Source organism: Trachurus trachurus (assembly GCF_905171665.1).
Source record: "Trachurus trachurus genome assembly, chromosome: 1".
In the NCBI taxonomy this organism is placed as follows: domain Eukaryota; kingdom Metazoa; phylum Chordata; class Actinopteri; order Carangiformes; family Carangidae; genus Trachurus; species Trachurus trachurus.
Window position 1 is genome coordinate 27,351,218 of NC_139891.1, and position 26,873 is coordinate 27,378,090.

A 26,873-nucleotide genomic window follows, 5' to 3' on the forward strand; every position below is an offset into this window, starting at 1 on the left:
ATCATATCATGACATCAAGACAGTTTGTATTCAATTTACATTATGATATTCCCTCACTGGAGGTAAATATTTCATCTGCATATTGTATTCTTTTAAATATGTTCAATGGCACAGTCCCAATGGAAATATACTGTATATAGATGAAAGGTGGAATAGTTTCACATTAATATAAAGACTTGATTTTGAGTCTTGAATAAAATATGAATATGATATTAAAAATAAATGAATAGATACTATAGATGCTTTAGCTACAAAGCATCACAGCTTAGGTTCTGGATATGTAGAAAGGAAAAATATAGATACATTGCATCATGTTTGGACTCAGGGCTCAGTTCATAGGTCATTATTGACCCTTTAAAAGCAACAGTTGCACAAAAAAAGAATCTATTAAGTTGTTTTTGTGGAGCTTTTGGATCTACATAAGTAATTTGAATTTCTCCAAAGATAATACATTTTATATTTAAAGAAAAATGTTGAAAGATGTATGAGATAAGTGCATAAAAAAGCAAAGAAAACAAAAAAAAACAGCAAGAAACTCCAGTTTCCCTCAAAATAATCTCTTAAAATGTTTTCTTGGAAGGCCATATACTTTAGTATAATTAAAAATGAAATAAAGAGTGATCATTTGTAACATTTCCAGTTATTTCTAAATGCTCAACTAGCACTACCTTCCCACAGAGGACAGCAGGTTAGTTACACTTACAACAAACAGAAAATTCGGCTTGAATAGGAAATAAAGTTTCCAATAATACATTACAACATACTGATGTAGTTACTACCAAACTTTATGGTTCTTTTACAAAGCATTCAAGATTTTTTTTTTTTTTTTTTGGAGAGGAAAAGATAATCGTCGTAGTTCCTGGTGCGGTTGCTGGGGGCGCTGTGGCTACTCTGATATATTGAGTGTCAACCGGCATTAATACGTCGAAGGAGAAGAAGACAACAGCAGCAGCTGTTAGCTCGCTGGCTGAGCTATATTTAACCTGTGGCAGTGGGCGACAGAGAGTAAGTTTGGCTTTGCAGATGAAAAAAGGAACCGAAAAGACGTGATTTTAACAAACTCTAATGGTTTGTGGGTCAGACTGCTGTAATCCTCTGCGAACCGAGTGGTAAGTTTGTTCAAACGTAGCGTAAAGACACAGCTGTCAAACTGATGTGTGCTAATGTTGCTAACGTTACCTAGCTGACGTCAGCTGCTCGCAGATGTTGGCAGCGGTTTTTCTTTCTTTTCTGTCTGTCTGACTGACTCTGCTTTAACATACCTGACAGTAAAGAAGCAGATTGGTCATGTTGTGGTTAGCTTAGATAAATATGTGTCGTGTTACGTTACTAACTGTAACGTTACTTATGGCGTTACCTCTCTGTGGGCAGTGGACTCAGAGGAGAGGAGGCGTTACCATCACAAAGGAAATAATCAGCTAGTTAATGTTATCTGTCATTTTTTATCATGTGTTTATAAAGCAAATATATGATGGGAGTGCAGTGTAGGGCTGCAGCAGCTAACCTTTGATTTTTCACATTAATCTAATTAAAAAACTACCCATGGAAACTTCCCCACAAGACCTTTAGTTGTTGTGCTCAAACAAAAGTGCAAAATAAACCTAGTTCTGTATTATGATTCTAAAAAAAAGCAGCAAAGTATCTCATTTGAGGAGCTAAAAATATATATATTTTTAATATTAGACTTAGAGATTGATCCCAAAGGAAATTCAAGTAGTAGCACACATACATATAATAATATCAAATAATATAATCTAAGGGCATGGTAGAGCAAAATAATATGAATGTTTTTCTTTTCAAATGCATGCAACCTCCAACTTATTACATGCATGCACCATATTGCATGTTAGTATTGTTATTGTCACTGCTACATGTACATAGTTTTCTATAGTTTATACTCTTTATTACCTTTCATCTTATTTTCCCAAGAATTCAGCTCACTTTTCTGGTTTTAAGTGTGATGAGACAACAACTTTAATCTGATTTATTTGTCTCGGTATTTGTGCAACATGCCATAAGCACAAAAAAAAAAACTAACTTTCCTCTCTCTTTTATTCTTATCCTATGTGACTCCTATGTGAAATCCCAGGTTGGAAATGCTTGAAATGCAACATTGTGCAGACTAGAAACAACAAATTGAAGAATTGAGTAACAGCATTATTGACTGACTGATCTATATGTTTATCAGTTGCTCTGTTTGCTGCTACAATCAGCTCAGACAATGTTGGGTAACATCTGTCAACATCAGGAGTCCTTTGGCCTTTTTCCTCAGATGTGATTAACATGAAACAGAACAGAGCGGCTAACGTGCCGCCTCAGTACTGTACGTGCTGTTGTGGTGTAACTTGACGAGGAAAGTTGTGATATATTTGACCCGACCAGTGTGACTGGGGCCTGTATTGGCTCTATAAATAGATCTGTCTCCATTCTTGGGAACCTGTACCTCTGGCAGAGGAGAGCGGACATGCACTGCTCTGTTGAACCGGCTCAGAGAGAGAGAGAGAGAGAGAGAGAGAGAGAGAGAGAGATGACCTGTGGCTATTTCTGGATCTCAGGTGCCAGAAGTTAAATATGATGAGCACGCCGCCGCACAAGTTCACGACGTCAGTGCAAAATAAAAGAACCGTATGTGTGTCACAAGCACCACACGTATAAAATCCACGGTTTAGTTCATATCACGGTCATGGGGTCACGGTTTTCAGTTCGACTCGGTAACGTATACATCGATCGTTAGGAAAATAAAATATATCTTGTATATTTAGGTTAAAATTGAAAGAAAGAGACAGTCTGACATTTCATTTGACACATCAAGGTGACAGTCTGAGGTTAAAAGTAGGTGAGATTCTGGCACCGCAACAAAGGTTAGTTCCAACAGGCTTTTCATTTGTTAGGCATAGAAAGTTATCTTTAACAAGCTAAGAACAGTTAGTTATTCACTAACCTACATTTATTAATTGTGATTCTTACAAAAATTATATCTCATAAAATATAAAAGTAAAAATGTCTCTTAAAGCAGAAGTAAGCGATCCGGTCGTTTTGGCTAATGCTGCGTTCCAGGCAGGCTTTTGAAACCTGTTTTACCTGTGAAAGTCACTATAACGGCCACTCGTAACTTCCGACCCGTGAACTCGTACCAGATCGAACTGGTACGACTTCACAGGTCGGAAAATCACGAGTTACGAGTTGCCTTGAACGCACCATAACGTCTTGTCAGCCGATGGAGTTAGCAGCCCCCGTCCTCGTCATGGATCTATTGGTCCTGGTCCCTACGTCACCACATTCACGCGCATCCCTTGGCTGCACACACAGCCCTTCATGCCGTTCTCTCTCCTCATTGGATAAAACTTGTAGGATACAAGAAAAGTTTTCTCCTCGGCTCAGAGCAGAGCAGAGGGACTGAGAGACCCGTGTTTCGGTCCAAACACTCTATGTAAGTGATTGCTGTCGGAAGATAACTATTTAAGACTTATATTAACACAAAAATATCGCTTACTTCTGCTTTAAAGCTCTGACTCTTGAATTAGTGCATACAAAATAATTTAACTTTACTACTTTTACAACCACACTACTACCAACAGCCTAAAGTGAATCACAGGCTCTATCAACACTATACTTAAGCAAGGCAAGGCAATTTTACTTGTAAATCCCATTTTTACAGTTTGTCTCAAAGGGCTTTACACATTATCATTACACGCTTCTCCTCGTTAGTAAATGAAAAGAAGTAGCAGTGCATGTCGGACGGTTTTCATAAACCGTTCCATCCCTACTTTACTGTCTCTACTTTCTGCTCCAGAAATCAGTTAAAGTTAAAATTCACAGTTTTCCACTAGAGAAACGTGCTCCACTGCTGCAGTTTCTCTGAGGCCTTGATCACAGAGTCTCTCGTCACGCAGGCAGCTGTTCTTCTGACAATAGGCCTTTGTCGCCGTGGACATTTTGACGTGTCCCTGAAACCAAATCGCAGGTGTAATTAATAACATTAATGATGGCTGCTTTCCATCTGGCTGAAGGGCGTAATGAGACACAATGAAACAGAACCATTGTTAATTATGTTAAGTACTCGTGATTCCACAGAAAATCTGTGGCGGTGGGAAAGACCTCTTAACAAAACCCTCGCTTTCTACTTTTGAACAGTTTCCTTTTCCTGACACAGAAGCATCCAAGAGAAACAAGCTGGCAGCCCTGTTATTAAAAGTGAGGTACATTATCCTGTCAGCGTCGTGCTTTTTAAAGAGAAATCAGCAGATGAATCTCTCCGTAGGCGTTCAGCCGGGGTCAGAGCTGTTGGCAGTGACGACGATGACGACCATGATTATCATGATTATCATAAATGTTTTTAAATTACACTGCCAAGAAGATTGTTGTGCAATTTGTAAATTGGAGTTTAATTGGAACAAATATTCCATATCATCACTTCCTGTGGTTATTCTGACATAAAGATAAAGTTCACAGCAGGTCGAGTTTGTTTCAGCTCCACCTGACTGATTTATCTAATGTTACTTTCTGCTCCCTTCAATTTATCCTCTCTCTTTCTTTCTCTTTCTCCTTCTCCTTCTCTTCCCCTCTCCCAAGGCTAACCACAAAGAAAAGGAAGCCATGAACTTCCAGGGCAGTCGGAGGCGAGGAGAGGATGGCATCGCCATGGTGATTGACTTCCTGCTGTCTAATGCCCGGCTGGTTCTGGGAGTCGGCGGGGCCGCCCTGCTCGGCATTGCTACGCTGGCGGTGAAACGGGTGAGTGGTTTTTTGGAGGTTGTTAGCATCGCATGAGTGAGTTGCTCATACGTATTATGCATTTTTTCTTGTGAATATGGAGAATTCACCGACACGTGAGTCACTGCCAAGACTCGGAGGAAAAAGTTTCTCAAGACTTTTCTTACTTTAAACTATTGCTTCTCATTCCTCATTCTTCTAGTTTAGGTATTTTTTACATTTTTAGCTACGACCTTGGCTTCGATAAGGTTGCTACACATCTCACTTCACCTCACCTACTGGAAACTTCTCAAGCAGCCAAAATAGCAAGTCCCATGGTTTACCTGCAAGACTTTAGTATCATTATTCAATATTTCAATATCCCTTTGTTTTAGTGACACAAGTACATTATTAACATCTTTATATTTAATTAACTAAAATTTTAAAAAGCATATTATGAACAACCTGAAATTTCTAATGAAAAATATGTGCCATTTCAACAATATTATGCGTCTTCTTTGCAAAGTCATCCCGCGGGCCGGACTGGACCCTCTGGTGGGCCGGTTTTGGCCCACGGGCCTTATGTTAGACACCCCTGCTCTAGACAGAAGCCTTCAGTGCCGTAGCGGAGAGCGTCGGCTGGAAACAACCAGTGGACTACAGGAAAAAACAACCAACTCTGTCTGGTGGGCAGCATAATAGTGTCATTGTTGAGCACTGAAATGATTCACTAACATTAATCTGAAGTGGACAAACGAAACAAAGGCGGTGAAACGCTCACAGTAATGAGGTAGAATAAGTTGTATTTTGTGCCTGCTGACTGAAGGAAACCAGCCCTGAAACGCTTTTTTTAAACTGTAAAACATGTTATTTGTAGTCAATGGGACTAAAACACATGAGTGTCTGTGTTTGTGTTCAGCTGATAGAGCGCGCGGGCCGTGCAGCCGACGACGAGAAGGTGGAGCAGAAGATGGCTGAGAGCTGGGAGGAGCTGAGCTTGGTCTCGGCTTCTCCCACGCTGCTCAAGAAAGGCATAGAGGGCGTGGTGATGAAGCATGTTGCCAAGGCGACCAGACAGCAGAAAGGTATTGACTACATTGCATCAGTTTTTTATTTTTTATGACAAACCTGCAAAGAAATATCAGAGATTCCTTTTTTTTGTCCCTTTGGTTTTACATCTGTGTAAAAGAAAAACTCTCAATACAAACCAAAGTTTATACATGTAAATACATAAACTAATATGAACATGTGGGAGTTTCTGTCTTGCATTTTGTCCATATTTCTATTTTCTTATACTCAATCAAGTCTTGTGCTTTTCGAACTGAGCTTCCTGTAGTCTTAGGTGGGATGGCATTTTTTTTTCATTATGTAGATTTCCTCTAAAATCTGTGTCCATTGATCCGGTGTCGAGGTGTCCTCCTTTCCCCAGTTCCTCGTTATGGCTTTTTACCAAATATCTGTCCTCCGCTTGTATATTTTCTTTACATAAGTTACACAAATACAGTACTGTACAAGACATAGGGATCTTACAACCAAGTATTTTCAACAATGCATCGTAAAACTGGGCTATTGTATTACATTTCCAAAAATTATCTGAATGATCCGCATCCATTACTCCCCAATCTCTCTAACAAGGCACATTTTTGTTTAATTGGTTATTCTTCTTGACCTTGAGTGCAATAAAAAAAACAGATTTTTCCAAGAGAACTCCCTCCAGATCTGCAAATTAGTTGATGTGTGATGTATTTTCCACATGTTTAGCCACTCTTAATTAATTTTTTCTGTTAGTTGAGAGTGTTTATTTAACTCCTTTTTGCTACCGCACTTTAACAGATGTTTTAACCTCTGTCTCACTCAGCTGACCTGTGCCACCAACCTCACACTTCGCCTCTGGAGGTGTCGAAGCCCGAGTCAAAGTCCAAGAGGCTCCAGCTGTGCGTCCTCAGTTTGCAGGTACGGCTCTGACAGCCCAGCTCCGAGCTCTTAAAGCTGCACAGATTATGCATGCAGCCTCACCAGCTTCTGTAAGAGCTCTGCTCAGTGTTGGCTCATTCATTTATGCATGTGTAACATGTTTTGTAAAGCACACTGCTTAGGGGTTACGCATTGTTATTCAGTGGTTAGGCCTGCTGAGAGCCCCGAGAGCTCTGAATAATCAAAATACTGTGTATTGTGTGTGGAAGGAGTCAAACAAGCATGAAACAGCTTTGTGCTGGTGTGCACAGCGCTCACATGAGCAGAGAGGTTGTGGGTTTGTTCTGTGGCGGCAACATGAAATCATTTGTTCAGTAAATGTTAGTGGTGCGGGCGCAAACGCATGACTGGACATGAAGGGGATTTGAAATGATGGGATTTTCCTTTTTAAAAGAAAGCCGCAGCAAATTGTATCTTTCTATGAACAAAGGCACATCTTCACTTTTCCTTTCTGCGTCTCTGGAGCTTCACACCGAGTCCATCCTGAGAAGTGTTGAAACAAAGCAGAAAATCAGATTTCTCTTGCTCAGAACTTGTGATTTAAAGGGCATTTAGCTTCAGCCACCACATAATCATAGACGAAATCCTCTACAGCAGCGTACGTTGTTCCAGATGTGTCTCAGCTCCACTCACGCTCTCCTCTGGATGGACTCTAATAAAACAGTTTATTTCTGGAGTCAGCGTTTCAGCTTTAAAATCCCTCCAGTCATGTAAAAGCCGCCCAGCCCAGCTCCTCACACTTGTTTAACGATCGATTAGTCACCTTTGTTAAAGCTTCGTAAACAACATTAAAGATGCACAGTGTTCCTTTCTCTTCACACTAGTTTTTCTCCAACACCAAGGTCTGCACTGAATGACTCTGAATGACTCATTTCTCTGCAGACAGACGAGTGTGTTCCCAGTGGAAGTGTAAAATCTGTTTAGTTTACTTCACGCTGGAAGGTGTTTCTTTAGCGACGCCAGTTTTGTGCCTCTCTGAGCGACGCACAGCCGTGAGTGAGTCACTGTCACTGGATGTTGTTGTGTTTTACCTTGTGCAGGAGCGTCTGCAGCAGTACTACCACACAAGGGCGGCGCTGGCTCCTCACGAGGTCCAGAGGGCTCAGGCTCTCGCTCTGGACATCTGCACTGAGATCCAGGGCTTCATGCACAACCGCCACCCCGACATGCCGCTGGGAGAAATGAGCCTGGGGGGTTCTCTACTGGACGACCTGCAGGTACGAACTCTGTCGTAATATAATCCAAATTTATTTTTTATTTGTTTGTTTGTTTATTTGAATGGGTCAGGGCACACTAATGGACATAAGAACATGTAAATATGCCAGATTATAGCAGGATGCCAGTTTCCATGCGTAGTCCCAATAACAGTTCAAAACAATACAACATTTCACATAATAAAAAAGTAAACCTCACAAAAGGCAACAATAACAATGAAAAACACATTGAGAGACACAAGCTATAATATATATAATTGTTGGACTTGGAGTCTGTGAAATAAAGCTATATATATATATATATATATATATATATATATATATATATATATATATATATATATATATATATATATATATATATATATATATATATATATATATATATATATATATATATATACATACAGGTAATTTACAAAGTGACTGTGGATAATGAAGTAGTCCACATGTAGGAGGACCGTAAGAGTTTAATTTTGGGTAATAAAGTGCATGAGTGCTGGGTTAAAGTGACGAGTGCTAAAGTGCAGAAGTGCTTAAGTGCCGGCTTGTATTGCACAAGGCCTTAAATAAACATTTTTTTCCTTCCCTATGTTAAATTAATACTAATCCAATCCAATCTAACTTTATTTGTCAAGCACTTTAAAGCATCCACAGTGGACCGAAGTGCTGCACAGAATAATAAATAAAGGACAGAGACATCAGAAATAAAAGACAAAATGGCTCACATTGGCATAAAATTACATATAAGACACTAATAAAATAAATTAAAAGATATACAACATGGGTAAGAATAATAGCCAAACAATAAAAACAATAAAATAAATAAAATCACACAAAGTCAACGTCTTACTAGGGGTCAAAGGCCAAGGAAAAGAGGTGAGATTTAAATTGAATGACAACCACTCAGGTTCATGTTTCTGTGTGTGTGTGTGTTTAGGTGGTCAATGCGGATCACGCGTGTCTGTTGGTGCCTCTAAAGCTGGAAGCGTCTCTGTGGAGTCTGATCCCAGGAGAACAAACTCTGCTCACACACCCGCTGCACTGGATGGTCCGACGAGTCAATCTGGAATATTTCCCCAGAGGACGGAGCTACTGGGACAGGTGAGCTCACGCAGATAACAGAGAGATGCTGGCAGGAAGATGTAGTGCTGAAAAAAGAAAATGAATAACTTTGCAGAGCTGAAGGTCACATCTTCAAATGTCTTGTTTTGTTCGACCAAAAGTTCAGAAACCAAAAGAATTTATTTTAAAATGGAAAATGACAAAGAAAAGCAGAAAATCCTCTTATTTGAGAGGCTGTCAAAGTGACTTTTGCCTGAAAATGGATTAAAATGTCTGATTATCAAAACAATTACAAATGTCTGTCAGTTGTTTAATAACTGAAGCTGTTCTCTATAATCCTTCCCTCTCTCTGTCTCTCTGTCTTACAGGTACCTGGTGGGCGGTTACCTGTCAGCTGAAGCTGTTGTCAACATGTTCAGTAAAGCCGTCATGGAAACTATAAACTGGCCGTCGATCAGCAGCACTATGGACTATATGGTCCGACCTGTACTGGGAGGACCAGACCTCAGACTGGAGATTAGGTGTGTGTGTGTTTGCTTGAACAACGCTCTGCTGTTATTAGTGTTGGAGCTCAGATACAGCTCTTTTTTTTTAACACAACAGCTGGAAATACTATAACCTGAGTTTTAGTGGTTCTAATAAAATAAAATATAATAAAATAATAAACGAGATCAAGTGTCACAGGAAAGCCGTTTTATTTAGAAAATGATTTTGCCTAAACAACAGTGTAACTGTATATTCACTCATTGTTCTCCTTTAATACTACATCCTTTGATCATAATACCAATTAATATCATGACATTGATAGTACTAAGAATAGTTTTCCACTATTAAAGGGATACTTCAACCAAAATCGATAATTCACCAATTTTCTACTCAACGTCATGCCAAGGAAGGGTTTGGAGAACTTTCAGAGTCATCAAAACGCTTTTGTAGTTCCAGGGGGGGTCCGGCTGGCAACGGGTTTTCATATAATGGCGGCGGATAGAGTTCACTTTTGAATCGTCCAAAACACACACTATGAAACATCCAAATACCTCCATACTGCTCGTCCGTACTGACCCAAGTGTCCTGAAGCCGCCACATGAAAAAGTTGTTCAGAAAACATTACTTTGATCTCTGTTTTTATCCTTGTTGTAGCAGTAGCTCCCTGTGGCTCTGTTGGTGTTTGTGCGCATGCGCAAGATTTACAGCGAGATGTTCGTTTGTCGTTGTAAACCATTGGATGTATGATGTAAACATGGAAGAACATCTCGCAGCAAATTTCACGCAGCCACTGGGAGCTACTGCTACAACAAGGATAAACACAGAGATCAAAGTAATGTTTTCTGAACAACTTTTTCATGTGGCGGCTTCAGGACACTTGGGTCAGTACAGACGAGCAGTATGGAGGTATCTGGATGTTTCATAGTGTGTGTTTTGGACGATTCAAAAGTGAACTCTATCCGCCGCCATTATATGAAAATCCATTGCCAGTCGGACCCCCCCTGGAACTACAAAAGCGTTGTGATGACTCTTAAAGTTCTCCAAACCCTTCCTTGGCATGACGGTGAGTAGAAAATTGGTGAATTATCGATTTTGGGTGAAGTATCCCTTTTTAAACTTGATGTGCTTTTTCCTTTCTAATGAGCTTCTCTGTTCTGGTCCTTCAGGCCTCGGGATGAAGCGGAGGGAGCGGAGAGCAGCGACCAGTCCCTGTTTGTCTCCATGTTGCCCCTCCTGAGGCAGGAGGACGTGGTGCTGACGGCCCAGCCCGAGCTCACCTCTCCCTGGGTCAACGCCTGGCACCTGTCCCTCTACCCGTGGGAGACCCAGCGGCTGGCCCAGCTGGACGCCGCTGACGACGGACACCGCAGGCACGCGCTTAAGATCCTGAAGGCCGTGTGCAGACTGAACCCGGCCCTGCGACCGCTCCGAGCCGCGCCGCTCGCCAACCTCGTCCTGCACCTGAGCGACAGCGAGAGCGACTGGTCGGAGAGCAGCCTGAACGTGCGGTTCCAGCAGTGCGTCACGGAGCTGATCGGCTACCTGGAGCAAGGCGCGTTGCACAGCTACTTCAAACCGGCCGTCAACCTGCTGAGCGGCTTGTCGGAGGACCAGGTGGACCAGATGGGCTTCATGCTCTACTGCGCCGTGTCAGAGCCGGAAATACTGTTCATATAAACTCCTCTGCACTGCACCTTGCAACCTCTGACACACACACACACACACACATACACATACACATACACACACACATGCATCAAATCAAAGGAGCAGTCTTTTATCATCCCCGTTGTTCGGTTCAAGGCAAAGATGTATTCTTCCCACCGCTGCCTATACCTACTCTCCCTCTTTCCATCCTGCACAGATGATGAAAGGTAAAAGGGGAAACAAACAGTCGCTGCGAGTAAAATGGCGGGAACCATGAACTGATCTCTGCACCGGAGGAGGACGGGAAGCTGCAAGCAAGTGTTGATGATGTTGATGATGATGATTAGAGGGATAGTTCAACATTTTGGCAAATTGGCCCATTGCCACAATCCCTATAGTCATAGCAGTAGGTTCGTTACCTTTAACTGTCGTTGCAAGCTGCTGCTGTACGGCGGAGCAGAGCCGCCAGCTGCTCAGAGCTACGCTACGGAGGCTAATGGGATTTCTTGGTTTCTCTCATCAAACTCATCAAATACACAATCCAACAACTCCAAAACGCTCTGGTGGACAAGTTGTGACCTGCACATTCACCACGCTATGAGATAATAATGGAACGATACGAGACAGAGTTGTTTTAGAGGTAAATACAGAGACTGTTTCCTGAAAAACTGTCCCTGAAGGCAACGCGTATCAGCGGTTTTGCATGAATTTACCTCTAAAACTCTGCTCCGCCATTCTAAAAATAGCTTGCACTGACAATTAAAGGAAATGAACCTACTGCTAAAACTATAGGGATTATGGCAATGGGCCAATTTGTCAAAATGTTAGACTATCCCTTTAAGATGATGATGATGAAGCCGAGCAAATCACTCAGATGACAGGAGATGAGGGGCTGAGCAAGTGTTAGAAATATTATGTTTGAAACGATGCTTTGGGTTGTGCGTGATCATAACTATCCCCCCAACACACACACATACACACATGCACTACTAGAGCTTAGTGTGTATTACTTTTCACGGGGAGCGAGAGATGGTCAAACGTGGTCATGAGGGTCAGTGTGTGTGCGATAGTGCGCTCTGCATCGTTTCCCTACATCTCCTTTAATATATTCTAACTATGCAGAAAAATAACAACCTGCAGAAAATCACCAGGTTTTTTGCTGCTGCACTTATAATAACAATAATTATAAACAATCATTGTATCTGAGTGGGGCTTATTTAACAGAGCGTGTATATTTTATCAAACTGAAGGTTGAAGTGTGTGTTTTTTGTCTTTAGTCTTCAGTCCGTTGCCAATCTTAATTGGGTAAACTAACCCTTTTAATTTAATTGCCTAAAAACAATGTATGCAGTTTGTTTTTAAATGCAGTATGAATGTGAGAGTTTCCTCTGTTTGTGTGTGTGTGTTTCTTTTTCTTTTCTTTTTTTTTTGCTGGGTGTGAGGGGAATAAACTTTTCTGTGATTGAAACAGTGAAACTGCACCTGAAAATTAAAGCACTTGTTCTAGATTCTCACCTGGTTTCTCCTGTTTTTATTTTTTATTTTGTTCATTTTAACTTTTTTTGCAGGAAATATTGTTTTTTTTTGTTTTTTTTAAATGGTGAAATCATGTCATGTGAATTTTCAGTTGTGTAATAGAGGCAGCTGAGAATTAGCACCGTCATCTGACCGCCTCAACATCGGAAATGAAAGACATGTGACAATGACTTTTACTCTTCCTAAAATAATACTGACATGGTTGAAAGAAGAGTTACTGATTGTTGTAATTGTTACTTTTCTTCTTCAGTCTGGCTCAGTACCTGCTCCTCTGAAGTCCTCCACGGCTGCTGGGTGGTTGGTGAACCACAGAGGGGCGCCACAGAGCTGTACACTCAGGTGCCAGGTGACCTCCACTAAAATCATAGGGTAATGTTGACTTAGCGACATAAGGATATGTTTTAATAGTTTGCATACTTTTATTTTGAAATGTAAAGGAAGATCCTGATAAATTACACCTGTCAACTGTAACAACAACAACAAAATATGACATTTAATGGGTTAGTGAGAACTATTTTATTACATTAGTAAGTCACTACCAGTAAGTATCTTTATGCAAGTACAGTTTTAATATAATTACATATATTTGATAACTTTAGTTGATGTTGCTATTTTGTAGATTCAGGTAAATAATACAGAATATCAACAACTTTTAGGATGAGATCAAACTTAATAACCCCCCTGAGAAACATTTTCAACCTATTCAAAATACAGTTTGCTTCACAGTACAGTATTTCTATATTGTGGTATAGTATGACAACTTTAATTAGTAAAGTATATCTTCTAGCTCTTAATACTTTAAAAGCTTTTTAGTGGGTCACACTGAACTTATGTGCACTTGACAGTTTATCAGCATAGTGCAGGCTAAGGCCAGTCCTGCCATAAACTATCTTCAGTAATAAAGTTTTTTATTATGTAAAGTTGTTTAAACTTAGTGGTTGTTCTGGAGGGTGTAGGCTGGTCAGTGATGCTGTTGATCTGTGCTGCACAATCCTGAAAACAACCGCTACTTTAAAATGTCATTCAGAAGGTGATTTAAAATAAATAATTTGCTAATTTGATGACTGATATGAAATTGCAATTAATCAAATTATGTGTAGACTAAAATATGAATGTGAAATAAATGAATTTTCTGTGCAGATGTAATCCATCCTTGAGGAAAAGGCAACACAGTTCAACAGCACCATGGGCAATGTCCCCTAAAATAACCTTTAACTGTATAAAGGACAAAATAATGTCGAAATTGCTCAAATTAATACTCTATTCATTTGTACTTTTATATTTTTTAATAGTAAAAGTCACTGTGCACTGTTCATGAAGTGGGTATGGAGCTATTGGGGTCAAATGGTTTGTAGCTACATCAACTTATTCAAAATAAAACTTTTTGTACACTTATTTTTATTTTGAGTATGTTGATGTTTTTTATGTTTTTGTTTTTTGTAGGCTAAATTTGAGATCAAAACATGAAATTTCACTTTCAAAAGTACAAAACATTATTTGACCCCTATATAGCTCCATAGAAGTGCTCTTGTTTTTGGAAACTGACAGAAATTTGTTTCCAGCGGATGTTCAAAAAAAAAAAGAAGAAAGTTTTACTTTGAAGCTGCTGACCGGAAGTCCTCGTTACTTCAGACTTGTATCTTCAGTCGTCAGTGACGCGAGCGGCGGCGGCGCGGTACGGCACCACCGGCGTCTGTCACATGGCTACAGAGCTACTTTACTGGGTGTAGCAGGTCCTGTTCGCCGGTGAAATACGTGACTCCGGGGCACAAGTTTCTGGCTGCAAGTTGACTCGGTAATTGTTTTTTTTTTTTTAAAAAGAGGAACACAAGTCGCGGGACAGCAGCGCTGCTCCTCTCACCGTGTGACTGCCGCCGCGCCGCCCGCAGCCGAGTTTCGCTTCTCCGTCAAAAAAGTTTTTCTTCTGTTCCTGGAAACGCCGCTTGTTGTTTACGCGACCCTCGGTGTTGAGGAGGAGGTTTTAATTTAGGGCTATAGCCTACCGCAGCGGAGGGCAACTCGACTGCGCAACAAAGTTTCAAACAAACTCTGCTGCTGCTGTGGTGGTGGTGGTTGTTGTTTTGCAGCGGCCGCCCGGGGTCTGAACAGCTGACTCACCGACTGAAGGCCGGGGGGTGGGTGGGGTGGGGGGGCTAAGCTCCTTCCTCCATGGCTCCTTGACCCCCAGCCTCAGCCTCGTCACCGTCTGAAGATGATCGGGTCACCGGACCTGCTGGCCTTCACCGGCACCGAGGGGTTTGGAGAGGGAGACGAGGACCAGGAGGGGCAGAGTCTGCCCGAGGAGCTGTCTGTGCCCCTGAGCCCCCCGGACAACCCCTGGTCCTCCACCGCCCAGTTCCTCAGAGACTTCATACTGGTGGCCGAGTTCTCAGAGCAGGTGAGAGAACTCATAGTAATAATAAAGCTTTTCATTCAAAATCACACATAGCCATAGCTGAACTAAATAAGACAATGAAAATAACTTAACCATGGGGAATGTACATGTAAATGTGGGGTGCGGGGTCTTATGTCTATTATGTTCCTATGTCTCTATGTATTTGTGGTGTAGCCTATGAAATGTGGGAATGTATGTAAATTAATGTAATTTGCACTTCTCAGGCCATCTGTACGCAATGATGAAAACAATTTTCCTTGTAAAGGACAAATAAATCTATCTATCTATCTATCTATCTATCTATCTATCTATCTATCTATCTATCTATCTATCTATCTATCTATCTAAAATCACACAAATCTAAAATACTTATAGGTACAATGAACAGAACAACAAATAATACAAGACATAATATGGGTATATCTGGTTTAATAAAATAGTATTTCAGAGCTCTGGACAGCTTCCAGACGGTGTAACCTTGCAATATTTAGTAATAATAATTTGCATTGCTTAATTTTTGTTCACATAGTGGATAACAGGTTAGTTATATTTACTTATTTTAGTTACTTATGTGACTTTAGCAAAGCTTATAGACATTCAAGGAAGTATAGTTTATAAATTTGATAGTTGTTCCTGTTTTTATTTGGGGTTATAAAGTCCACATTTTCACTTGTTGGTTAAACATCCTCATATGATGAAGGCTGCAGCTCCGTTTTTGTCAGTGTTGAAATAGTCACGATGACTTTGACTTTATTCAGGAAGTCTCAGTGAGATTAAGATCTTTTCTTTCTTTTTTTTGCTAGAGAGACTTGAGGACAAATTGCACATATATATTTATCACAAGATGAGAAGTTAGGCACACACATACACACATACACACACCAACCATCACAGACAGAGACACAGCCATTATACAAATCACACATATTAGTGAAAACGTGTGTATCAAAACTCAGAGAAACAAGTGGTGAAGACGAGAGGATCATTGCTCTGATCTGGTGTTACTTTTTGTCAAAATATGAAAACAACTCAGAAATCTAACGAGATAGATTCACACAACAAACAACACAGTGATTTTTCTTTTTAGGAACTGAAACCAAAACCAAAAACAGAGACCATCTTGCTACTCTTAGTGCTAAATATAAGATGACAGCAGCTGATACATCCTGTGTATACTATTGACTGATAGAAAACAACAACAAACAACACAATAATGCAGACTGCCTCTTATTTTTATTGTTAAATTATCAGTTTTTATTTGATTACCTGACTGTTTTTATACTTGTTATTTTAAATTGTCTAAAAGCAGAAGCATTTTTTTTCTATTCAGTTTACAATGATGTGAATGTGCAAATATTTTCCATCTGATAGATGCATAACTTAATTAATTGATTATCCATGAGTGGTGATGAATTGAATTATCTGTCACGTAACTAATCAATTTATTGACTAATTGTTTCCAGCCAGACTGTGTACAGTATGACCTTTTCATATAACACAGTGGTGTGTGTGTGTGTGTGTGGTAACTGTCTGCAACAATGAATGGAAATGCAGCATGCATGTACAGCATTAAGGCTGCTAATAGTCATTTTATTTATTTATTTTCAATTGTTTTGTTGATTAAAGGGATAGTTCAACATTTTGGTAAATTGGCCCATTACCATAATCGCTATATAGCAGTAGGTTCGTTACTTTTAATTGTCGGTGCAAGCTATTTTTAGAACGGTGGAGCAGAGCCGTGAGCTGCTCAGAGCTACGCTACGGAGGCTCATGGGATTTCTTGGTTTCCCTCATCAAATACACAATCCAAGAAACCAAGAAATCCCATAAATGGTAAGGTAATGAACCTACTCCTAAAACTATAGGGATTATGGCAATGGGCCAATTTTCCAAAATGTTGAACTATCCCTTCAAAAATGTCAGACTTCAGTAAAAGAGAGGTGGTGGATCAAATGTCTCGTTTGTGCAAAACAGTTTAAATAATAGAAAAGAACAAAGCAGCGAATCCTCAAAATGATGAGGAAGTTCAGTGTTTTTGTTGATCAAATTGATTGATTATAAAATAGATCCTACATCCTACATTTTACTGTCCAACTGTAATGAAATTGTATTTTTTTTTATTGATCAAAACCTCTGCTGTCTTTTCAGGTCGGTCCTAAACCTGTGCTGACGATACCAGAAGACCCCAGAGTCATCGGCACCTTTGACCTCAACCACTTCTCGGTTCGCCTCATGTCGGTGGACTACCAGGCGTCCGGCCCCGTCCACACCGCTCACGCCACGCCGGGCCCCCGCCTCAACTTCAGCGAGGACTCCAAAGTGATCCTGGGGGATTCGGCACAGGACGCCTTCGCCTACGTCCACCACATGACGCTGTACGACCTGGAGGCCCGCGGCATGGTGCGCCCGTTCTGCGTGGCCTACGTGTGCTCGGACCAGGCGAAGCTGATGGAGAACTTCTCTGAGCTGTCGACGTGCTTCACTCAGGCGTCCGACAGCCTCAAGACGGGAAACAGACAGGCCTTCTCCATGGAGCTGCAGAGGAAGCTGCAGGAACTGGAGTAAGATCCATCACTGATATCAGATTATTACTTATACACATAAATCAGGAAGTTGAAACTGCAGCACAGAAATACCAAAGAGATGTTTGAGGTCATTTAGGGGAAGTCACCAGCAGTGAAAACTCATCTGTAAAACATTTTATGTGCACTTAAGCACAAAAATATTCATACCCCTGTCAAATACAAGACATTTCTTAATTCTTTTCAGCTACAGATTAGTATTTCAGATTCAGATTAAGATTTGACATACATAGGACATGGAGGAAAGTCTGGAGCCGTGACCAATTTATTTAAAGGATAATTTCCGTTTTTTACAACCTGGACCTTATTTCTAGCATAAAATACAATCATTTTACTCACCCAGAAACTTTGGTGTCATTTGGAGTTGTTTTGACGAAATTAGCCCCAGTGGAGCGGCGCGTATATCTGTATAATGCGAGAGCACGGGGCACCCAATGCAGCCTCTAAATATCACATTATCCGCCGCAAAACTCGTTCATTTCGCCAATATTTTGTTATGATACACTAGTGATATTCCCCTCCGAGCCCGTGGTGGCATGTTATCAACATGCTGCGCCTGTAGGTTGACTACTAACCTCCGACCTGGATGATGTCATCTCCGACCGCTGCCCGGCTCATTCTGATAATAATCATTCTGCTTCGGCATTCGGGTCCATTTTTAGCGCAACTAGCCGGAGCTTTAGTGAGTCCAGGTTGAGGAGAGGAAGCCTGTGGAAGCTGAACTTCATCCAGCTGCTCATTTTGTTCTGACAAGTCAGAAACACGCAGAAACGAACCATAGCATTAGCCGTAGCAAGTTAGCCGCGCCGGGCAGCGGTCGGAGATGACATCATCCAGGTCGGAGGTCAGTAGTCAACCTACAGGTGCAGCATGTTGATAACATGCCACCACGGGCTCGGAGGGGAATATCACTAGTGTATCATAACAAAATATTGGCGAAATGAACGAGTTTTGCAGCGGATAATGTGTTATTTAGAGGCTGCATTGCGTGCCCCGTGTTCTCGCATTATACGGATATACGTGCCGCTCCACTGGGGCTAATTTCGTCAAAACAACTCCAAATGACACCAAAGTTTCTGGGTGAGTAAAATGATCTTATTTTATGCTAGAAATAAGGTCCAGGTTGTAAAAAACGGAAATTATCCTTTAAGTAAAGTTACATTGTTAAAAGTGTTTATTTAAATGTTGAACAAAAATCACCATGTCCAAAATTATTCATACCCCAGTGATACCAAGACAAATAACCATAAGATGTTCGAACAAACCATTGTCTTTAAAGGTTTTTTTAATATATATATATATATATATATATATATATACCAGTTTTTTGACTATAAAAGTTGACTTGCTCGTGACATTTCAGTCATTTTAATGTCAATGCAAGACTTGCAATGGCAAAGACCAGAAAGCTCAGTGAACACATTGTAAATGCCAAAAAGGAAGGAAAATTAATACAAAAAGGTGTCAGTGTCAATGGTGCAAAGTATCATCAAGAAGTACCAAAAATTTAACAGTGAAAACCCTCAAAGGATGCGGTCGAAAGTCAGTAGTATCAAAGTCCTTATAGGCAAGTCATAAGACAAGAACGTCTCTGGTAGTATCACCTTGGCTAGTCAGAAAGATCAAGCAAGAAAACAATCCAAGGACTTCTACCATGGCTCTCTTGAAGGAACAGAGTGTAAGTGGTGTGACTATAAAAGGGCAAAGTGCACGGTCTCTCACTGCTTTGTCCTTTTTTCCGCCAGATAACCGCCACATCTCTGTGTCCAAAAAGTTCTGTTTTGTTTCATCTGACCGCAGAACAGACGACCAGAAGCTTTCGTTATTTGTCGTATTTTGTCTTATAAAGTCATAGAAAGGACAGTATGACACAAAATGCATTTCATTCTTCACCTGTTGGATGTCACACAAAGTACAAATTCTATCGTCTTCTGCTGTGCCAAGTAACATATCTGCCTGTCTCCAGCTCTAAATTGAGCACATCTTTTCTTTTTTCTTCATTTTTTTTTATATAGTCCCACCACAGAAATCCACTCAGATCAGCCTCATTAAACACCAACCACTCAGCCCAGGTGTGGTTGGAGTGTAATATTCCCAGTTTAGGTGGAGTTATTCCCAGTTTGTTTTTTTTCATCTTTTTCCTTCCTTTCTTTTTTAATTTTATTTTCTATCTATACCTTGCACAAGGTATGCGATTATTATTTCTTGACTGTGCTTCAATTATGTGTTAGATCAAGGTGAGGTCATGTTATAAGCCTTTCAGGTTTCAGACCTCACCTGCACATTTATTTTTCATATCTTTCTTACTAGTAAGAGAGATAAGTAAATGTTTTGTTTTATTTTTTATGTGCAAATAAATAAAAGTCTAAAAAAAAAAAAAAAGTCTAAAAACAGACTCTCTAGGCCTTTAATGAGTGATTGACTGTCTCTGCTGCAGGTACAGACGGGTGACGCTGCTGGAGACGGACCGCGTGGCGCCGGTGAACGGCTTCACGGTCGGAGAAAAAGACGGCGATCTGGAGGCCGTGGAGCGGTCGATCTCCATCCACAGAGACCTGCTCCGCCAGGTCACCTCCTACCCCAACAGGAAGCTCAAACAGCCTGACTTCCTGCCCTACGACCCGGCCGACTCCCTCCCCGACCTCGCCGCGTTGCCCCCCCCGGAGCCCGCCCCTCCCCCCACCACCGCTTCCTCTGGCTCCTACAGGTCCGAGCACCGCCTGAAGCAGCTGCACGAGCTCTGCAACTCCTACTTCCTCTCCCTGATGAAGGAGCAGCTGGCGGACACGGAGCGGCGTCTCCGTGGCGACAGGAGCGCCCTGAGGACCGCGCGCGTCTCCCGCTGGCTCTCCAGGAGGCTCACGCTCACCAACTTCCTGTTCGAGCTGTGGAGCCCAGAGGACGAAGATGAGGAGGAAGAAGAGGAGCAGCAGGAGGAGGAGGAGGAGGAGAAGAGGAGGAGGAGGAGGAGCGCCGGGACGGAGCTGCAGAGGACGGGCAAGAGCAACGGCGGCGAGGTGCCGCAGTCCGAGCCCATGAGCCTGGAGTCGTTCTGCTCCTGCGTGGAGGAACTCCCCATCAAGCTGGAGGCGGGAGAAGCTCGGACGGCGGCGACCCCCGACCCCGACGTCGCCACGGAGATGACGGGGAGCGTGAGCAGCAGCGACAGCATCGAAGTGCTCGGGACTGAGAAGTCTTATCGGACGCAGCATGTGGTGACGGGATCTGACGGCACAGGTACGACCACTGACACATAATCAATCAATCAATCAATCAATCAATCAATCAATCAATCAAAAAAACAAACAAACTTCACCTTCAGCGTCTCAAACCTGCTGCTTCTCGCCACCGGAGATTAAAAACCTTTGGATTTTGACTTGTGGTGTTGATGATAGTGTTTAGATGCCTTACTTGATGTGGAACTTAAAACTGATATTTTAAAGGATACATTTATTGATATATTATATAAAGTTTATAGCCTATTATTGATATTTTTAATGAATTAATATTATTTATTATAATGCTAATAACCACAGTGCAAAAGTGAGAGGATCACAGATTAATTATTTGACATTTATCATAGAAAAGTGTTTGATAATCTCTGGTTCCGGCTACAAAATGAAACAAATGTTTTTGCCTTTGTTGTTATTTTGTCAGTTCAAACTTAATATTAATTTTTTTCCACCGATACTAATAACCGATAACATTTTTGAATAGTTTATATTCACATTTGAGGTTAAGAAAGGCTAAGATGTAGTGAGTAAAGATGAATTTAACATTACAGCTCTGCCTCTGACTTATAACAACACATCTATCTATCTATCTATCTATCTATCTATCTATCTGTCTATCTGTCTATCTGTCTATCTGTCTGTCTGTCTGTCTGTCTGTCTGTATTTTGACAGATAATTATTGGTTGATAATTGTAAGCCAATATCGGGCCGATAATTATCCGTACCGATAGTTATTGTGCATCTCTACTAAATAATTTCCTGCGGTGAACGTCCTCTCTCACCTGGCAGCTGACTAACGTCTTCCTCTCCTCGGCAGAAACACCTGTCCTGCTGATGGACAGCTCAGCGAGGCGAGCGGCGGCAGACACAGGCGTCAGGCGCATGCGAGCGTACGCCAAACGAGCCAACAGCGAGGACAGCATCGAGGTCCTGAGCACCACCGAGTCCATCTTCCCCGACGACCTCACGGCCATCACGGAGGAGGACGCGGAGCAGCAGCTGCAGCAGCAGCAGCATTCTCTGAGCAACGGCTTCGACAACGAGGACGAATCAGTGACGGAGCGCCGGTCTGAGGAGAAAATACTGAACACGGCTCCTCTAGAGAATGAGACTAGGATCGAACTGTCTGATCTCAAAGACGACAACGGGGTTGATAACGAAAAACCTTTAAAGCAAATAACTAAAGAACCGGTCACTGAGAGTTTGACGAAGAATCAAGACGTAAGTCCTGTGAAGACGCCCAAACTACAAAGAGGTAACAAACACACCTGTTACAGTATTTAATTTATATAGCGGGGAAAATAAGTATTGAACGCATCAATAGACTTACATGGTGAACATTAAAGGAATAGTTCACCAAAAAATAAAATTCTCACCCTCATGCTGATGAATACTCTGGAGGGCGATTCGTAGTCGAAACGAAAACTTTATATGAGAGTAATAGCGCCCGACACAAAAACATCCATAAAGCTACACAAAAACCATTTAATATTCCTCCACACTGCTCGTCCGCTGCAATCCAAGTGTCCTGGAGGGATATAGTCCAGAGTTTACGAGAAACAACATAATTTAGGACATTTTTACAGCCTAAACAGTCCTGTATTGAATTTGCCTGGGACGCAATACAGGACTGTTTAGGCTGTAAAAATGTCTGAAATGACGCCCCCCTCCCGGGTCTCCAGATGAATGAATTCATTAACTTCAATGACTGAATTTCATTTTTTGGTGAACTATTCCTTTAATAGACACTGTGACAGTTGAGTGCATTACTCTTTTTTTTTTTCTAACCCTAACCCTAACAACTGTGTGTCTCTGTGAGCCTCTTGGCTCTGTTTCAAATATTTTTATTGTGAAGCAAACCGTCTATCAATAATACATCCATCCTTGGTTTGTGCATTGCTTCATTGCTTTGTAACATAAATAACAAAGTTAAACAACAAGTACAGAAATAATTGAAAAACAATAGATGGCCGATACTGGTACAGAAGTGTTTTTCTCTGTAATTTATTCCTCTGTTTTAAATGAAACCAAAAAATCTTTATTACTCCCACATCGACAACGGCCCTGACATCTCGGCACACCCCCACTCCCCACAAAAAAATAGCAGAAGAAAAACAGTCTTCTCCTCCGAGTCAGCACAATACGCCACTGACCAGATAAACATCGGCCACTGCATCAGTATTTTTTTCCGATGGCCGAGTGCCTCCCAGGCTTTTACCCATCATGAGATGATTGTTGTGTGACATGTTGGTAATGAGAAACCTTTTTATAGGTCATTAATTAGGACTAAAGCAGCTGATATTAATTTGCGCTGATGGGGGGCAGGATTACTTTGTAGATGCTGACAGATCTGAGCTGGTTTCTTGGCTCTCCCTTCTTCTTTCTGCACCTCCTCCTTTTCTTCATGCGTTCAGCACTTATTCCCTGTGTCGTTCATTTCACTTTATTACACAACATTTTATGTCACCAGCCCCATTAGAAATATATTTTCTACGTTATTTTCCTCGCTGTATGTCCACACTCGGAAACTATTTGAATTAATTCAGAGAGACAGTAAAGCTGTGTGTCCTTGTGTAGGCGTCTGTTAACTGTTATGAAAGACATTTTCAATGCTGCCAGGAGGTTATGGAGTTATATTTATGATCCATCTTGCAACTGGCTAATTATTGCAAACATAAATTAAAATTCTCCTCATTTGATCATGCAGGAAATCATTTCATTTTAAACAAAAATCTGCTTTGTGCTGCGTGGTCTTTGCTGTTATTAGTTTGCTATTATCCACATAAGTGCACAATAACAGCCTCCAGCTTTGTTTTTTACTCATTTACTCAGTCTGTGTTTCTGTTTCTGCTTCTGCTCATTTAAACGAACATGCATCGTGTTCAGGAGTGAGACAATTACACTGTAATGTAACAGGGAAACCCCTGAGCAATTAAAGTTTAAATGCACTTTAGATTACAAGACGTCTGACAGGGTTTAAATTAGAGGAGACAAGCTCACAACAATATGAAATATGTAAAGTAAATATCATCAAGTCTGTGTGTGTTGAGTTGTCTGTCTGGAAGGTGGGAAGCAAAGTAATGCTTAAGTGTTCTGTAATTACACACTGAAACAATGACACGCTGTAAATTAGTAAAATTACTTTCTCGTGAATCATCTTTTAATCACTAACTGAGAAAGCTGTTTTTTGTTTTTTTTACAGAGGCGCTGAAGTTGTTGCCGAAGTTGCCTGAGGTCTGTCAGTCGGTGCAGTTGGTGCCCGACATCCACGTGAACTTGGCCCCTCCCGTCGCGCTGGCGGAGCTGGACCACTGGTCTCCGCCCTGCGCTCCTCTCCGGCTGCTGAGCGTCGACGAAGCCTCCGACTGCACCAGCTTCACCGGCTCCTCCGACCCCCCCTCCCCCACGCAAAACATCCGCAGCAGCAGCAGCAGCAGCGCCCGTTCGCAGCAGAGGAGGAGGAGGAGGAGGAAGGCCGGACTCAGAGCGCTCCGGTTCCTCAAACAGAACTCGTTCTCCCAGCACGCCGTGTTCTGCCTCCTGAGCGGCCGGCCGCTGGTGGTCGTCGGAGGGGACGAGACTCTGGTGAGGAAGCTGGTGGACGCGCTGAGTCTCTTCCTGCCCGCTCCGGGTCCTGACGGGAACGCCGTGACGCTGTGTCTGACCACGCCGCTGCAGCTGACCGACCTGTTGACCTGGAGGCTGATAGGGATTCACAGGTAGATCAATGATCGACAACGTGGACTGTAACGGCCAATCACACACATTCACACTGTGTTAGGGGTGAAGTACAGTGCTGTGAAAAAGTATTCGCCAACTTCCTGACATTCTTACTTTTTTGCATATTTGTCACATTCAGATATTTCAGATCATCACATAAATTTTAATATTGGCTCCGCCGTTCTAAAAACAGCTTGCACCGACAAATAAAGGTAACAAACCAACTGCTACAACTATAGGGATTATGGCAATCGGCCAATTTGCCAAAAATGTTGAACTATCCCTTTAAGTAACTTATTTATTATTTTATTATAAAGCACTTTGGTCACCCTTTGGGCTGTTTTAAATGGCTATATAAATAAACCTTGATTTGATTTGAAGTGTGACAAATACGCAAAAAAAATAAGAATTTAGAGAGGGGCCAATTCTTTTTCGCAGCACTGTATCTGGAGGAGCTGGGGATCAAACCTTCGATCATTTGATTAGTAAACTGGGCCATTACATAGGGGAGAAATGTGATGACAATTCTAGGGCCCCTGATCTTTTTATGACCAAATTATTCTGCATACAACCCTGACTAATACTCTACTAATGCATCAGCGTCAAATCAAAGCCACAAAACGTGTAATAAAACATGAAATATGTTTTATTATCCAAGCAGTAACCCCCTACCTTCTCAGAAAAATGGTTTATTCCATGCTGGAGCAACAGTAGCCTGCCGCCAGTGATGGGAATAACTGCTTTATGAAATAACGGCATTACTAACGGTACAACCTTTTTCAGTAACGAGTAATCAAAAAAGTTACTGTTTCCCCTGTTATAATGCCGTCGTAACCATTACTGACAATAAAATGCACTGTTACTCACCGTTACTTGACGGTTGTACATGATATAAACATTTTTTTTCAGTACAAAAGCCATTTATCTGGAACTAATCAACTCACTGAGTATCCTGTATACTGGTGAGTTGGCTAGTTCCAGATGAACGGGAGGTTAGCGGGTCGAGTCCAAGTAATTTGACATATTTGAGCATTTTATTAAAAAAATAACGCTATAGTTACTTTTCCTGGTAATTAGTTACTTTTATCATGTAGTAATTCAGTTACTAACTTGGTTACTTTTTGGGGAAAGTAAACAGTAACTATAGATAATTACTTTTTAAAAGAAACGTGCCCAACACTGCCCACTGCAAACTAATAATAATAATAATAGGGTAGATTGTGTCAGTCACAGTCTGTCAAGAATATAAAGTAGCAGAAAAATAAACAAAAAATGATAAAAAGAAGAAAAAGAAAGAGTGGTGATGAACAGTCGGGGGTCGGGGGCCCACTTCAGGTTTCCTAGCAACGGCCCTGCTAGTAAACGACCCCTCTGAGCCACAGTCACAGTTACTCTGCCGCCCTTTCACCGTTGTTTCTGTGTTGTGTGTCTGTTTCTCCTCAGATCTTCCTCCAGCTCCTCGTCCACCATCATCCACTCTCTGACTCGCTACAGTCGTTACCTGGCGCTGTTGGACCTGGACCAGCGGACGCTGCGCTGCCCGTCCTACTGCGGCTCTCTGGTCGGCCGCCTGGCCAGCGCCCACAGCAGCTTCAGCCGAGGCATCACCTACCTGCTGCACCTGGAGAGCTGCCTGACCGCGCTGGCCAACCAGGCTCTGCTCCACACCTTCGGCCACCGCGAGCGCCGTCCGCCGAGCGCCACAGACGGCGAGGAGGAGCAGCAGCCTCCTCCTCTTCCTCCTCCTCCTCCTCCAATCGCAGGAGGAGGATGCTGCAGCGGTGAGAACGACCTGAGGGTGATGAGCTTCTTGTCTGACCTCATCAAACAGCGCCACGCAGGACGTGGACCGCCGGCTCTGAGATTCGTTTATAGTTCAGTGCAGCTCCACAAAAACACGATCGTGACATAAAGAGTCGACGCGCCGGAGGAACCTGAAGGCATCGTCCACTGTGACGACACGAGAACCACATGAGGTGTTTTTATCTGCAGTGTTTAAGTGTGTGTGTGCATGATTCCTGCTGTGGGTCATGATGTGTCTCTGGATTACTGAGCGTTAAAGGGATAGTTCACCCAAAATTCAAATTTCACTCATTATCCACTCACCCTCATGTCGACTAAGGGCTGGGAGAAGTTTCAGAGTCCTCCGTGCCTTCTCTGAGTTACGGGGGGGTCCGCGCAGCACTGCATGTCCACATGACGGTAGCGAACAGAGCTCACTTTTCTTCGTCCAAAAAGACACACCAAAAAACATCCAAATACCTCCATACCTCTTGTATTGAAGCCCCAACATGAGAAATTGTTCCGATTCCGAAAATTTAATAAGTCT

The 26,873-nt window shown here is 41.9% G+C and overlaps 2 protein-coding genes across 3 annotated transcripts; both read left to right on the plus strand.

The window, feature by feature from the left end:
* The first annotated feature begins 918 nt into the window (after positions 1-918).
* Positions 919-11,125, plus strand: mief2 (mitochondrial elongation factor 2). Its single transcript, XM_083976096.1, has 8 exons — positions 919-1,109; positions 4,573-4,734; positions 5,612-5,777; positions 6,551-6,645; positions 7,707-7,883; positions 8,821-8,984; positions 9,314-9,466; positions 10,598-11,125. Exons 2-8 carry the CDS (start codon positions 4,597-4,599, stop codon positions 11,106-11,108), a joined length of 1,404 nt encoding a protein of 467 aa, XP_083832222.1. The 5' UTR covers positions 919-1,109; positions 4,573-4,596; the 3' UTR covers positions 11,109-11,125.
* Positions 11,126-14,260: 3,135 nt separating this feature from the next.
* Positions 14,261-26,646, plus strand: smcr8b (Smith-Magenis syndrome chromosome region, candidate 8b). Of its 2 annotated transcripts, XM_083976028.1 has the most exons (7): positions 14,261-15,012; positions 17,158-17,570; positions 20,029-20,828; positions 21,642-22,079; positions 24,027-24,543; positions 25,988-26,040; positions 26,386-26,646. In XM_083976028.1, exons 1-7 carry the CDS (start codon positions 14,827-14,829, stop codon positions 26,454-26,456), a joined length of 2,478 nt encoding a protein of 825 aa, XP_083832154.1. In that variant the 5' UTR covers positions 14,261-14,826; the 3' UTR covers positions 26,457-26,646. The 2 variants fall into 2 exon arrangements, with proteins under 2 accessions (XP_083832154.1, XP_083832153.1); XM_083976027.1 differs by having other exon boundaries at positions 25,988-26,646.
* The last annotated feature ends 227 nt before the right edge of the window (positions 26,647-26,873 follow it).